We start from the raw sequence: 15128 nt of genomic DNA on the forward strand, positions 1-15128 counted from the left end.
ATGGTCCACTTTGGTCAATTTCACGGTCATAGGATTTTAAAAATTGTAAATGTCATGATTTTAGCTATTTAAATCTGAAATTTCATGGTGCTGTAATTGTAGGGATCCTGACCGAAAAAGGAATTATGGGGGTCGCAAAGTTATTCGAGGGGGGATTGCGGTACTGATACCCTTACTTCTGCGCTGCTGCTGGTGGTGGGACTGCCTTCAGAGCTGGGCAGCGGTGGCTGCTGGCAGGGAGCCGAGCTCTGAAGGCAGAGCCACTGCCAGGAGCAGCACAGAAGTAAGGATGGCATGGTGTGGAATTTACACCTTTACTTCTGTGTTGCGGCCTCCGTCAGCGGCTGCCCAGCTCTGCAGGCAGCAGCGCAGAAGTAAGGGGGCATGGTACGGTGTTGGCACCCTTACGGCTGTGCTGCTGCTGGTGGGGTGTGGCCTTTGGAGCTGGGCATCTGACCCATAGCTGCCGCTCTCAGCCACCCAGCTCTGAAGGAAGCACAGAAGTAAGGGTGGGAATACCGCGATCCCCCTGCAACTCCCTTTTGGGCCAGGACCCGCAATTTGAGAAATGCTGGTCTCCCCTGAAATCTGTACAGTATGGGGTAAAAGCACACAAAAGACCAGATTTCATTGGGTGGGGAGGGAGACAGATTTCATGGTCCATGATCCATTTTTCATGGCTGTGAATTTGGTAGGGCCCTACTCCTGAGTGAGAAGATGAGGTAAAGATTTCTCACTGTGAACTTCTTAGCTGATCTCAATTGAAGTCGGACAGACACTAACTCTAATGTTTTCAGAAGAGGAATGGGCAGTAGCTGGGAGACTTACACTGATATTAATGGGAGTGACACCACAAAATATTAACTTTTCATTTAAAAATGTAATATTTATTTTGATTTATCTACACCCCTAGGTGGTTATATATTATTTATAAGAACACATAAAAACGGTCAATGTAATTCATCATCCTAACCCATCACCAGTGAAACCCTGCCTCCCCCAAGCACATCCCCAAAATCATTTTCTTTTATATAATTGCATGTATTGAAGCAGAAACTTTTAAAAAGTTTATTCTTTAGTCTACCCTATATTTTTAATGTAATCCTCCAGGACATTGCATTTCAGTAAGAATCTTTTTTTGTTGTAAATAAGGGCATCTTTGTTTTGGAGGTAGGCACCCAACTCCAGTTCCTGATTAACCCCAACTTCAGACGCCTAGGGCATGCTGCACAATGGATCCAAAACATGATGATTAGATGAAAAACTGAACTACTTTGCAAAAAACATGAAATCATGGAACTCAGAAACTGCAATTAAAGTTCAGGAGGTAGGAATTGTTTAAACTGTATACTTACTTCCTGTTGCAAATTCTAGGACAGTCATTTTTAAGTCATTCAGGGCCTGATTCATCTTCCAGGAAAGACTCCCATAGACTTCAATGGAAACTGTCTGGGGTCGGTAGAACTTACAACAGAGTTTTGCCTGTGCGTGGAAGTTGTATGTGTAACCCACAACTGGAGTTTGGCAGCTCATGGAACTCTGGACTGAACTTCTAGGGGGACCTACCCTATGCACTACAACAGTAATGGCTACCAGAGCCGCTTACACCATTTCCCAGCATGCTTTGAGTCAGGAGTGGGGACAGAATAGAGTGTGGGACTCCATAGGGCGATGTAGACAAGTAGTTTTCTGGGCCAATGATGATGAGCCGGGGCTGCTCAGCCCCTCGGTGGGAGGGGTCAGCCTTACTCAGAGACAGAGACTAGTTTTAGGCCTTGTCTACACTACAGAGTTTTGGTGACAAAAATTATGCCGCTTTAATTAAACCGCTTTTGCATATCCACACTGTGCTCCTTGTGTTGGCAGAGCACATCCATACTAGCAGCTCTTGCATTGACCCAGAGAGCAGTGCACGTGGGTAGCTATCCCACTGTGCAACTGGCAGCAGGGTGCTTTGGGAAGGATTTGCAATGCCTTATGGGGCAGGTAGAGCATCACATCATACAGGTTTCTTAATCCCATCGTTCCATGGGCATTTTACCAGATACACTGCAATTGAAAAGTGGCTGGCTATGTGGGAGCGAGACAGGAACAGTGTGTGTGTTGGGGGAAGTATGTGAGAGATGGTGTGTGTGTGGAGGCTATATGTGAGAGAGACAGAGTGTGTGTTGGGGGAGAGTGTGTTGGCATGCTGTCTCTTTACGTTCAGACATCAGCAACCAATGAGACATCAGTGACCTGAGCAACCAGAGGCAGGAGAAGGGGAACACCTTCCCCCCGCCCCATCAGCCCCCGGCTCTGCCCAGCACAGCAGTCTCCTCCGCCCAACCCCACCCACAGCTGCCCAGTCTGCTGGCCACTGTGTTCCTAGTTCTGGGGAGAGCAGGATTTTACATTAAGGGTTCTGTGATTCCTTCCGAGTTCTCCCACAGCATCCTCAGCAGCTCTGTGAGCTCTCCACGCTGAGGAATGTCAAAGCTCAATCTGGGAGCTTTGAAAGGGGAGGGGCACATGCCTGAGTAGCTAGATGCAGGGCAGCGGCATTAAAACAGTGAGCAGAGTGGTCCCGGCGGCCATTGTGGGCTACTGGGAGAGGCCAGTTATGGTGATACAACGAACGGCAGCATCTACACCGGGGTGGGCAAACTTTTTGGCCCGAGGGCCACATCAGGGTTCTGAAATTGTATGGAGGGCTGAGTAGGGAAGGCTGTGCCTCCCCAAACAGCCTGGCCCCCTCCCACTTCCAGCCCCCTGACTGCACCCTCAGAAGCCCCGACCCATCCAACCCCCCTGCTCCTTGTCCCCTGACCACCCCCTCCTGGGATCCCCTGCCCCTAACTGCACCCCTGGGATCCCACCCCCTAGCCAACACCCCACCCGCCCAGGACTCCCACACCTATCCAACCACCCCCGTTCCCTGTCCCCTGACCCCTCCCCCCACCCAGAACCTCCACCCCATCCAACCGCCCCCTGCTCCCTGTCCCCTGACTGCCCCCCGGGACCCTCTGCCCCTTATCCAACCCACCCGTTCCTAGCCCCCTTACCATGCCGCTCAGAGCAGTAGGACTGGCAGCCGCACCCCCCCCCCCCCAGAGTGCTGGCAGCACAGCGAGCTGAGGCTGCGGGGGAGGGGCCGGGGGCTAGCCTCCCCCCCGGCCCGGAGCTCGAGTTTGCCCACCTCTGGTCTACGCTGTTGGTATGTTGCTTTAACTTTGCCGCAAAAAGCTGTACGCGTCTCGTCAAGGTGGTTTTATTTTGTTGGCAAAGCAGCAGTTTTGCTGCCAAAAGTAGCTTTGTAGCACGTACACCTCCACTGTGTTGTTGGCAAAAGCTGCCTTTTGCCAACAAAACTGTGCCGTGTAGACAAGGCCTTAGTTTCAGTGCTGAGGTCTGAGTTAGCTGGGAGCTGACAAAGAAGCAGAAAAGCTCAGAGAGTCTCCGATTAACTCCCACTTCCCCAAAAAGAGTCTTTGAACTGCTGTGGGATCTAGTGCCTGGGTCAGACAGTTCAAGCTCGGCAGAGATCAGCATCCAGAGTGGCAGTAATCCAGTTTGGCCCTGACTACTGAGAGCCAGCCAAGACCTCTATGGGACACCAGACTAGGAAGCCAGGATAGGATCCTGTCCCACCAAGGGGTGAAGACACCGTAAGAGGATGTTTTTCCATGTGTTTCAAGTGGCCAATTTCCACAGTGCTACAGTACTCATCTCCGGACTCACCCTCAGCATGCTATGTGCCTGAGACAGTGCCAGGGACGGTGATGGGGGATGGAAGCATGGTGAATGTTGGGGCATGGGCAATTTGTTGAGTTGTTCAGGGTTAGTTCTTATTAGTTAACCTTAACTCTTTCCTTTCTCAGATCCTATTTTCCTTCTCCCAGTAAAGTCTCCCTTTGTTATACTGTTATTTTTGGGTGTGTCATTTCTTTGCTGTGTGTTGATGTACTTTATTGTTTCTTGTATACTGGGCTTTATAGTCCTTGCCAGCAGTGGTAACATTATTCCTTTCCCCAAGGGACAGCAGGAGGCACCTTGGGTGGAGGCACCAGGCACCACAAAAAAAGAACCCAATGTGAGGAGATGAGAGAAACTACCCCAAGTAGCAAGCACTGAGGCGGAGGGAGAGGCTACATATGTCTTCAGCAAATCACAGGAATGACGTATCCACATTAAAAAATGCAAAATCAATAGAAAGTAAAATATTAAAGCTTGGCTTGAAACCAGGAAACAAAACAAATTAGCATTCTTCTAAATCCCAGGTGTAACTAGCCATAATCTCTTCAAATACAACATTTTATACTAGTAAGCCCTGCTCCTTAAGGATGAAATTCACTGCCCCCATCCTCCATGCAAGAAGCTTTAATAGGTGGGCTTTGGGAAGGGAATTTTGCACTGGTTGGAGGGATGTAATCCACTCTCAAACAATGGGCAGGCAGAAGGACAGCTCAACAGTCTCCTCCAGCAGCTACTCCAGCTCCTTGGCTGGTACAGCACATCCTTGTTCACTACAACTGTGCCTCATGGAGGGAATAGTCATGCCCTGCTCAGGTGTCAAACTCTCCCTACGTGGGATGCAGTGAATACTGACATCACAGCTGTTTTCTCCCGATCAGTAGAATCATGGTGGTTTCTTTGCCATGGGAACTTCTGACCCTGCACATGTATGTGAATTTTGCTCTAAATACTCAACTGAATGGTGGGTGACTATATTTCTAGCATCCTGCAATTTTTTCACATAGCTATGCTCACTATTAGAATTCAGCAGAGTGAAGGTTTAAAAACATGCAACAACCTTGCAGCTTCTGGGCTGGACTGAGGGGGGGAACCTGTTACTAGTCTTCAAATACATTAAGGGTTGTTATAACGAGGACAGTTATCAATTGATCTCCATGTCCACTGAAGGCAGGACAAGAAGTAATGGGCTTAATCTGCAGCAAGGGAGACTTGGGTTAGATAACAGAAAAACTTTTAAAACCCCCCATTAAAATCTATGAAAATGAACTCATTGCAATATATGATTGTGATTTAACCCCCAGTCCCACAATGACATCAAGGTGGGCCAACTCCCACTGACTTCAGTGGAGCTCTGTGCTGGCCATAGGGCTGGCTGTGGCCATCGGGAGGTATAAAACTGCAGGTTACATTACAATTACATTACTGGAGTGTGTGTGCAAGAATTTGAGTCGACAATATAAAAGATCAAAAAGCAGTGTAAAATCCCAGTGTCTGTTTGTTGTGCAACTGCTCAGAAACAAGAAAACAAACAGTTGAATGGTCCATAATTCACTGGCAATATAATCCAATTATTGGAGCAGTGTCATTGATAGGGAAATAGTTTGAGGTGTATTTCAGATTATTCTGTTTACTGTAAATCACCATTTTGCCATGTTGGTAATATTCAGCTATAAAAAGTCAACAGTTTGAAATTCTTGTTTATGCTCATCTATTTTAAAGTAGCTTTGTATAAAGGAAAATTCCAATCAGAAGAGACTGCAGATAGGATATAGATGGAATACTGGCAATTCCTGTGTGCTACGGTAGTGCTGCGGGGATTCTGTGAGACCTTCTTATGTGGATTTCTAAAAACAAACACTAGTTGGTCCCCATGAAGAAACATAACAGCAATGATAAATGGTATTGTTCTCTTTCGTGCCTCCCCACCTCGTTTTCCAGAGGGCTCTATCATCAGAGGTCATTCACCTCTTGCAGAGCTCTTTACTGAGTGGCAGGATTGTGATTTGTTACTAGTTTATCTGCTACGTTTCCATTTTTATTTATTTGGAGACAATTTTAATATATTTTGCCCCAGATTTTTAAAGGTATTTAGGGGCTTCTGCACTCAGCATCACAATGCTTAACTGATTTAGGAATCTAAATCTCATTTTCATAAGGAATTTAGGTACGTAGAAGTCTAAATCCCATTGACTGTTGATGGAATTTAGCCTCCGAAGTGCCAGCAACACCTAAATAGCTTTAAAAATCTGGGCCTTTGTCTTTAAGGCTCTCTCCCTACCGCTACATTTGAGATCTTATGCACAGCACAGATGTGGCTCTTATGGGTGTTTTGAACATACAGCCAAGTCTTTAATGATATGGGTGTCAAGATTTAGGTTCCTAAACTGAGAGGGCCAGATTTTTAAAGGTATCTAAGTGCTGAGTGGGATTTTTCAAAAGCAACTACGTGCTGAACACCCATTGACATGGCGAGATTTTTAGAAGTGCTGTGCTCCCAGCTGCTCCCATTAAAGTCAACTGGGCCCATATTTTAGGAGCTTAAACATGGATTTACAAGCATAACTTTAGACATCCATTTTTTAAAAAAAATCTTGGCCTATAATTTTAACCTGGGGGAATTAATGAAATGTTATGCATAAATGATTGAGAAATGCGCGGTCCTGTAGCGATGGCAGTTTGTGTAATGAAGACCTAGCTGCAACTGGCTGTTCTTGGTCCTGTGAAGTGCTGAATGCCCTGCATCCCTAGGGAAGGCAATATAGCAGTGCGCTGAGCATCCTCTGGGGTCTATGGGGGTGTTGAGCGTGCTCAACACATTACAGGATCAGGCACCTTGACAGTAATTGTAGTGTTTCTTGTTCTTGAAAAACAGCCTTGCTGGGAATTTGGAGGACTTTGCTGATAAACTATTTGTTGTAAAGTATGACACTGGCATTTTTCAGACTTGGAAGAGGGTGATGATACGTCTCTTTTTGTGGAGGCTCAGTCCCTTTGGCTGTCCCTAGCCTCAGCAAACATGTTCTGAGGTCTGGAGTGAAGATGTAACATCTGCTTTTTTAAGCGTCTTGTGGCACACCCTGCTGTGAAAGCAGCTACCATTTTAGAGCATTAATTGTATCCCTGCCCCTTTCATAGGTATTCTGATAGAACTCTTTGCGTGACCATAGGTTTTGTGGCTGCATTTAGGGATTTTTTTTCTCTCTGAAATGCAATTCAGATTTTGGTTTAAAGCAAATTCAGCATCCTCTGAGATGAGATAGAAGATTTACTTCCTCACTTGGTTTTACCTAGCATCACATCTCAGACAGTATTTTCCGAGATGCATTTTTAGGACCAGATCCTCAGCTGATGTAAATCGGCATAGTTCAGTTGACTTTAGCAGAGCTATACTGAGTTACATCAGTTGATCATCTGACCCTTAATTTTTTCACTTACTGCTCTCGTCTTTTTATTTGATGTTCTATTCTTTCACAGATAACTTTCTTATCAGTGTTAATTTTTATTTTGTCTGGACTGAAAGCTGCTTTGATTGGTATCACTTAAGTTCTTGGTATGCCTTAGTTTCAAATTTTTTTTTGGTCTTTTGTACGTAGCACCTCTCTAGTTCTGCTAAAGGCACAATCGTCCTGTAAATCAAAAAGGATCTTTTGCATATAGGGCAAACCCAGAATTTTCAAGACTAAGTCAAGAGACTTGAATGTAATTGATTCACAGACTGGGATACCCACCAGTCTTCCTAGAAGAGGCAGGTTTCTTGGCACTATGATGACTTTAGGCTATTAGGAAACATTTCTTTTCTCAATATCTACTGGCAGAAACAGAATTGATGTTTTATTTTAATGAAAAAAGTCTCTTTAGTCTCGTTACTATGCAACAGCACATTCTTGGTTCAAAAACAATAACAGTTTTACTGGTTAGTTTGATGTCCTCAGGAGCACTTTGTCCTCAAGCTTCCAACGTCCAAGTTTTCTTTGGGGTCATTTTTACCATCATTTGGAAAAAAATATTTATTTTTCTGAGGTTTTCTTAACTACTCCTGAGGTTGCACAATGGCTAGACAGATGTTCTTCACAACTGGCTGACGGAGAGTGTTTAATAGTGCCCACTGTGGTGCTTAGTATGGGGATGACAAACCAGTACGGAAAATGTAGAAATTGATCTGAGCCTTTAATCAAACCTAAACCTAACAATTTTGGGAGCTCAAATAGATTTTTTTTACATTTAAAAATACTTTACATTTTCCTATCTGGTTCTGTCTGGAAATGACACTATAAATGCCATAATACCACTAGAGAGGGTGAGGGGTATGGTATTTTTGGACCAACTGGTGTCACGAGGTAATGTAAGTCTCATGAAAAAGCCTTTTCTTTTGAAATTTCAGGTCCTATTCTACATACCTTAGCGGTTCAGATATTCCAGACAAGTATCTGCAATTCTGATTGTTTAGCCAAACCCCCTTACCTCATGTTTTACTTATTTTATAATTACAAAGGCCTTTGGTTATTTTAAATTCTTGTTGCTTCAGGTTAAGGTTCATTCTGAACTTTCTACTATTTATTTTACAGAATTTATCATAATGTATCATCAGTCCTTGCCCGCACCCTGTGTCTTGTTGATGCTATTCTAGAGTGCTAGGGCTTTTAGCTATCATGTTCCTTGTCTTGGAATTGCTATATTTTACTTGGAGATACTATAGTGGACTACAACAGATCTTTAAAACTGATTGTTAGACTAAACTTTGCTTATCAAGGCTATTATCTTATTATTTATTTTCTTAAAGCTCTGGGATTTTATTAAGGGGTTTATATAAGTCTGCAGTTCTTATGTTTTTCTGCATTGTATGTAATAGTTCGTACCATACATACATATTGGTGGTAATGACTTCAGAGGAATCACTATGGACCAGAGGGAAATAAAATTAATTTGCAAAGCTCTGTAAGGACCTAAATCCTGCAAATACTTATGAACAGGCTTAACTTTACCACTCTGAGTAGACCCATAGATTTCTTATGGTGGTAAATTTAAGCATGAGTAAATGTTTTCAGGATTTGAGGCTAAATGTGTATTGATATATTCGCATACGTTTCAAGATATCACTAAATACATACTTATATAACATACACCATTGCAGTCTGTCAGGTAACTAATATGTTTCAATATTTCCTAAAATTATACACACTTTTTAGAAGCCTTTTAAAAAGTTGGAACAGAAAAAATTCCAAGGAAATACAAACACAAAACAAAATTTAAAAATAATATTAAAGTGGCCTGTTACAACTTCCAAAAGAGCAAATACTGTCTCTTTATTCAGAATTGACTTTTGTTACGTCATCCATGTAAATTCTCAGTTGTCTGATAAATGAGAAAGCTTAAGAAATAAATTGTAAAATGAACATTATGGGCTCACTCTTGCACAACTGAAGTCAGTGGGAGTTTTGCCATTGAATGATGGGAGGGGGGTCAGCCCCTATGTCTCCAAATGTACAGAGAAATACCAATAGAAGTGTATTAGAAGAGACTGTTTTACCAACAAGATGATAAGAATGCATCAGCAACTCCTAGCACACTCAGAGATGTCGCTAAAGAGTTCAAAGTGCTCCTACCAGTAGATATATTTTAAGCATTGCCTATACAGGGTTGGCATAGTTGAAAATGATGTGTTCATATCTTCCGCACCAGTACAAGAAAGCACTTAAGCACATACTTAAGCGCTTTCCTAAATATGGGTGGACTTATGCACATGCTTAAGTGCTGGGACCTAAATGTGTAATTGATACTTAGTATAAAATACATGTAATTTAAATACACACACACACACACACACACACACACACACACACACACAGAAAGAAAAATAATGAAAACCCACCATATTCCGGAACCTGGCCTGTTCCGCGTTTTAATAAGAGCCGCACTCTCCTGCCACCAGACTTGATTAGCTCTATTGCTCTGGCATGTGTCATGTCCCTTGTACTTTCCCCATTGATTTCAATTATTTGATCTCCTACCTGTCAGGTAAGAAAAATATCAAGTCAGGCAAAAATTGCAACAAAATGAACATTTAAAAAAAACAGGCATATTCAGTGGATCACAGGTTACCTGAATGAAAGCCAGACATCAGGGTACATTTGTTCCTATCTAGCTGAAGGATATTATCACCAGACTTAATAACCCACAGAATGGATTCTGAGTATGGAATAGGATGTTGCTCATCTTTTGCTAAAATTCATGTATTGTGGTAGTAACATGTCTCATGCCTTCTATACAAGAAAGGTTTTTTTGAACTGCTTGATGTGCTGGAGTCACTGGGAACTTTTAATTCTTTTCTGTGCTTTACTGGATTGATTATCACTGAAAGCGGTACTGTACTATTGGCTTGTCACACAGGCCCCTGAAGTTCATGGTACAGGTACACTGGCCTCTCAGTGCTGATATCCAAATCATGTTCAGTGAGCATCATCCCATTTTAAAGTACCATTTGAAGTGCTAATGTTAAGTAAATTAGGAAAGTTTGGTGTCCCAAGCTAATTATTTTGTAGGTTAAATAGAAACATCATGGTACTTGTGAGATCATATATTGAATTGTACATTCATAAAAAACCTGCCCTGCTCTTTCTAAATGATGAGCTAGTACAGCCTAATGACCCGAGAACTATACTGGGACCAATGAGTTCTAATTCTAGCTCTGTTGCCACTGATTTGCCATTTGACTGATGTCCACAGTGAGGTTCATTATTATTTCTGTCAGCCTTTGTGTCCTTTTCCATAAAGTGGGGCAATTTACTTACCAGCCGCACAAGAGGTGTTGTGGGGATTAATTTGTTCATGTTTCATGTTCTTTTGAAGCAGTTGGGTTATTTAATAATTAGTTTTATTAAAGGAATCTGTCACTACTCAAAATTGAAACGTGGATGCAAACTGGCATACATTTCACAGCCGTTTCTAAGACATGAATTTTTTCTCTTGCCTGTGGTATATTAATCTTAGCAGTAATGGGGAAACTATAAGAGATTTGTACCTTGGGTTTAATTCAGGTAAGTGGATACTTATCTAACTTCTGAAGATCTTGAGGCTCCTAATTGGTGTAGGGCTCTTTGTTTTGGCCCCAGCCTGGTGCTCTCTGGCTGGCTACCAGCAGCTCTGTTTTTTAGCTTCAGCTGCCTTGAATGGATCTAGTATCAAGTCCTGCCAGTCCTGATGTTTGGTGCCTTAGCCCTGGTCTACACTAGGAGTTGAGGTTGAATTTAGCAGCATTAAATCGATTTAACCTTGCACCCATCTACACGACGAAACCCTTTTTTTCGACTTAAAGGGCTCTTAAAATCTATTTCCTTACTCCACCCCCGACAAGGGGATTAGCGCTGAGTCGAATTTGGGGTACTGTGGATGCAATTAGACAGTATTGGCCTCCAGGAACTATCCCAGAGTGCTCCATTGTGACCGCTCTGGACAGCACTCTCAACTCAGATACACTGGCCAGGTAGACAGGAAAAGGCCCGTGAACTTTTGAATTTCAATTTCCTGTTCGGCCAGTGTGGCAAGCTGCAGGTGAGTGCAGAGCTCATCAGCAGAGGTGACCGTGCAGAGCTCATCGGCAGAGGTGACCATGATGGAGTCCCAGAATCGCAAAAGAGCTCCAGCATGGACCAAACGGGAGGTACGGGATCTGATCGCTGTATGGGGAGAGGAATCTTTGCTATCAGAACTCCGTTCCAGTTTTCGAAATGCCAAAACATTTGTCAAAATCTCCCAGGGCATGAAGGACAGAGGCCATAACAGGGACCCGAAGCAGTGCCACGTGAAACTTAAGGAGCTGAGGCAAGCCTACCAGAAAACCAGAGAGGCAAACGGCCGCTCCGGGTCAGAGCCCCAAACATGCCGCTTCTATGATGAGCTGCATGCCATTTTAGGGGGTTCAGCCACCACTACCCCAGCCGTGTTGTTTGACTCCTTCAATGGAGATGGAGGCAACATGGAAGCAGGTTTTGGGGACGAGGAAGATGATGATGATGAGGTTGTAGATAGCTCACAGCAAGCAAGTGGAGAAACCGGTTTTCCCGACAGCCAGGAACTGTTTCTCACCTGGACCTGGAGCCAGTACCCCCTGAACCCACCCACGGCTGCCTTCCGGACCCGCCAGGGGGAGAAGGGACCTCTGGTGCGTGTACCTTTTAAAATACTATACATGGTTTAAAAGCAAGCATGTTTAATGATTAATTTGCCCTGGCATTCGCGGCTCTCCTGGATGTACTCCCAAAGCCTTTGCAAAAGGTTTCTGGGGAGGGCAGCCTTATTCCGTCCACCATGGTAGGACACTTTACCACTCCAGGCCAGTAGCACGTACTCGGGAAACATTGTAGAACAAAGCATTGCAGTGTATGTTTGCTGGTATTCAAATAACATCTGTTCTTTATCTCTCTGTGTTATCCTCAGGAGAGTGATATCATTCAGGGTCACCTGGTTGAAATAGGTTGCTTTTCTTAAGGGGACATTCAGAGGTGCCCGTTGCTGCTGGGCTGTTTGCCTGTGGCTGAACAGAAATGTTCCCTGCTGTTAGCCACGGGGAGGGGTGAGGGGTGAGGGGCTAGCCACGTGGTGGGGGGAGGCAAAATGCGATCTTGGAACGAAAGCACATGTGCTATGTATGTAATGTTAACAACAAGGTTTACTGTGAAAAAGTGTACCCATTGTTCTATAAAATGTGTCTTTTTAAATACCACTGTCCCTTTTTTTTCTCCACCAGCTGCATGTGTTTCAAGGATCACAGGATCTTCTCCTTCCCAGAGGCTAGTGAAGATTAGAAGGCGAAAAAAACGCACTCGCAATGCAATGTTCTCTGAGCTCATGCTCTCCTCCCACACTGACAGAACACAGACAAATGCATGGAGGCAGACAATGTCAGAGTGCAGGAAAGCACAAAATGACTGGGAGGAGAGGTGGCGGACTGAAGAGAGTAAGTGGTGGGCTGAAGCTCAAATGTGGCGGCAGCGTGATGGGAGGAGGCAGGATTCAATGCTGAGGCTGCTGGAGGATCAAAGTAATATGCTCCAGCATATGGTTGAGTTGCAGAAAAGGCAACTGGAGCACAGACCGCCGCTACAGCCCCTGTGTAACCAACCGCCCTCCTCCCCAAGTTCCATAGCCTCCTCACCCAGACGCCCAAGAACGCGGTGGGGGGGCCTCCGGCCACCCAGCCACTCCACCCCAGAGGATTGCCCAAGCAACAGAAGGCTGGCATTCAATAAGTCTTAAAGTTTTAAACTTTTAAAGTGCTGTGTGGCCTTGTCCTTCCCTCCTCCACCACCCCACCCAGTGCTTCTCTCCTCTACCACCCCTCCCGGGCTACCTTGGCAGTTATCCCCCTGTTTGTGTGATGAATTAATAAAGAATGCATGAATGTGAAGCAACAGTGACTTTATTGCCTCTGCAAGTGGTGATCGAAGGGAGGAGGGAAGGGTGGTTAGCTTACAGGGAAGCAGAGGGAACCAAGGGGCGGGGGGTTTCATCAAGGAGAAACAAACAGAACTTTCACACTGTAGCCTGGCCAGTCATGAAACTGGTTTTCAAAGCTTCTCTGATGCGTACCGCGCCCTCCTGTGCTCTTCTAACTGCCCTGGTATCTGGCTGCGTGTAACCAGCGGCCGGTTGATTTGCCTCAACCTCCCACCCCGCCATAAATGTCTCCCCCTTACTCTCACAGATATTGTGGAGCGCACAGCAAGCAGTAATAACAGTGGGAATATTGGTTTCACTGAGGTCTAACTGAGTCAGTAAACTGTGCCAGCGCGCCTTTAAACGTCCAAAGGCACATTCTACCACCATTCTGCCTTGCTCAGCCTGTAGTTGAACAGCTCCTGACTACTGTCCAGGCTGCCTGTGTATGCCTTCATGAGCCATGGCATTAAGGGGTAGGCTGGGTCCCCAAGGCATTTCAACATCCCCAATGGTTATTTTCTGGTCTGGGAATAAAGTCCCTTCCTGCAGCTTTTGAAACAGACCAGAGTTCCTGAAGATGCGAGCGTCATGTACCTTTCCCGGCCATCCCACGTTGATGTTGGTGAAACGTCCCTTGTGATCCACCAGTGCTTGCAGCACTATTGAAAAGTACCCCTTGCGGTTTATATACTCGCCGGCTTTGTGCTCCGGTGCCAAGATAGGGATATGGGTTCCGTCTATGGCCCCCACCACAGTTCGGGAATCCCATTGCAGCAAAGCCATCCACTATGACCTGCACATTTCCCAGGGTCACTACCCCTTGATATCAGCAGATCTTTGATTGCGTGGGCTACTTGCATCACAGCAGCCCCCACAGTAGATTTGCCCACTCCAAATTGATTCCCACTGACCAGTAGCTGTCTGGCGTTGCAAGCTTTCAGAGGGCTATCGCCACTTGCTTGTGAACTGTGAGGGCTGCTCTCATCTTGGTATTCTTGCACTGCAGGGCAGGGGAAAGCAAGTCACAAAGTTCCATGAAAGTGCCCTTATGCATGTGAAAGTTTTGCAGCCACTGGGAATCTTCCCAGACCTGCAACACTATGCGGTCCCACCAGTCTGTGCTTGTTTCCCGGGCCCAGAATCGGCATTCCACCGCATGAACCTGCCCCATTAGCACCATGATGCCCACATTGCCAGGGCCCGTGCTTTGAGAGAAGTCTGTGTCCATGTCCTCATCACTCTCGTCACCGTGCTGACGTCGCCTATTCGCCCGGTTTCGCTTTGCCAGGTTCTGGTACTGCATATACTGCTGGATAATGTGCGTGGTGTTTAATGTACTCCTAATTGCCAAAGTGATCTGAGCAGGCTCCATGCTTGCCGTGGTATGGTGTCTGCACAGAAAAAAGGCGCGGAATGATTGTCTGCCGTTGCTCTGATGGAAGGAGGGGGCGACTGACGGCATGGCTTACAAGGAATTAAAATTGACAAAGGGGGTGGCTTTACATCAAGGAGAAACAAAAACAACTCTCACATAGAATGGCCCCCTCAAGGATTGAACTCAAAATCCTGGGTTTAGCAGGCCAATGCTCAACCCACTAAGCTTTCCCTCCCTCTGGTATTTCAGGCATGACTGAATCTCCATTAAAGTTTTCAAGGTGCCCCTGACAGACCTCACCAAAACGATTGTTGGCCATTGATTTCACGGAGGGAGGATGGGGGGAGCAAATGAATACAAAACAAATCTGGTCTATTTCTTGTTTTGATCCACTCCATCTTTCACATCTTTGGCTGGCAGCAGACGGTGCAGTAGGACTGCAAACCATCCACATCTCCTGGCTGCTCAGCAGAAGATGGTGCAACAGGACTGCCTGCAGGACTAAAGAGAATGACCTGGTCGAGTCACTCCTAATTTAGTCTCTGCGCCCATGTCTGCCCAGGTGCTCCTGACCAACCTTACC

At 45.2% G+C, this 15128-nt stretch overlaps 1 protein-coding gene across 3 annotated transcripts in view; it reads right to left on the reverse strand.

Moving 5' to 3' along the window:
* The window catches only part of MAGI2 (membrane associated guanylate kinase, WW and PDZ domain containing 2), a 1132945-nt gene that overhangs the window by 21917 nt on the left and 1095900 nt on the right, over window positions 1-15128 (reverse strand). For all 3 annotated transcript variants that reach the window (XM_074942551.1, XM_074942550.1, XM_074942552.1), the window contains one exon: window positions 9605-9743. In XM_074942551.1, the coding sequence (XP_074798652.1) occupies window positions 9605-9743 (139 nt within the window). The remainder of the gene's footprint in view (window positions 1-9604; window positions 9744-15128) is intronic.

This window comes from Natator depressus, chromosome 1 (assembly GCF_965152275.1).
Source record: "Natator depressus isolate rNatDep1 chromosome 1, rNatDep2.hap1, whole genome shotgun sequence".
NCBI classification, from domain to species: domain Eukaryota; kingdom Metazoa; phylum Chordata; order Testudines; family Cheloniidae; genus Natator; species Natator depressus.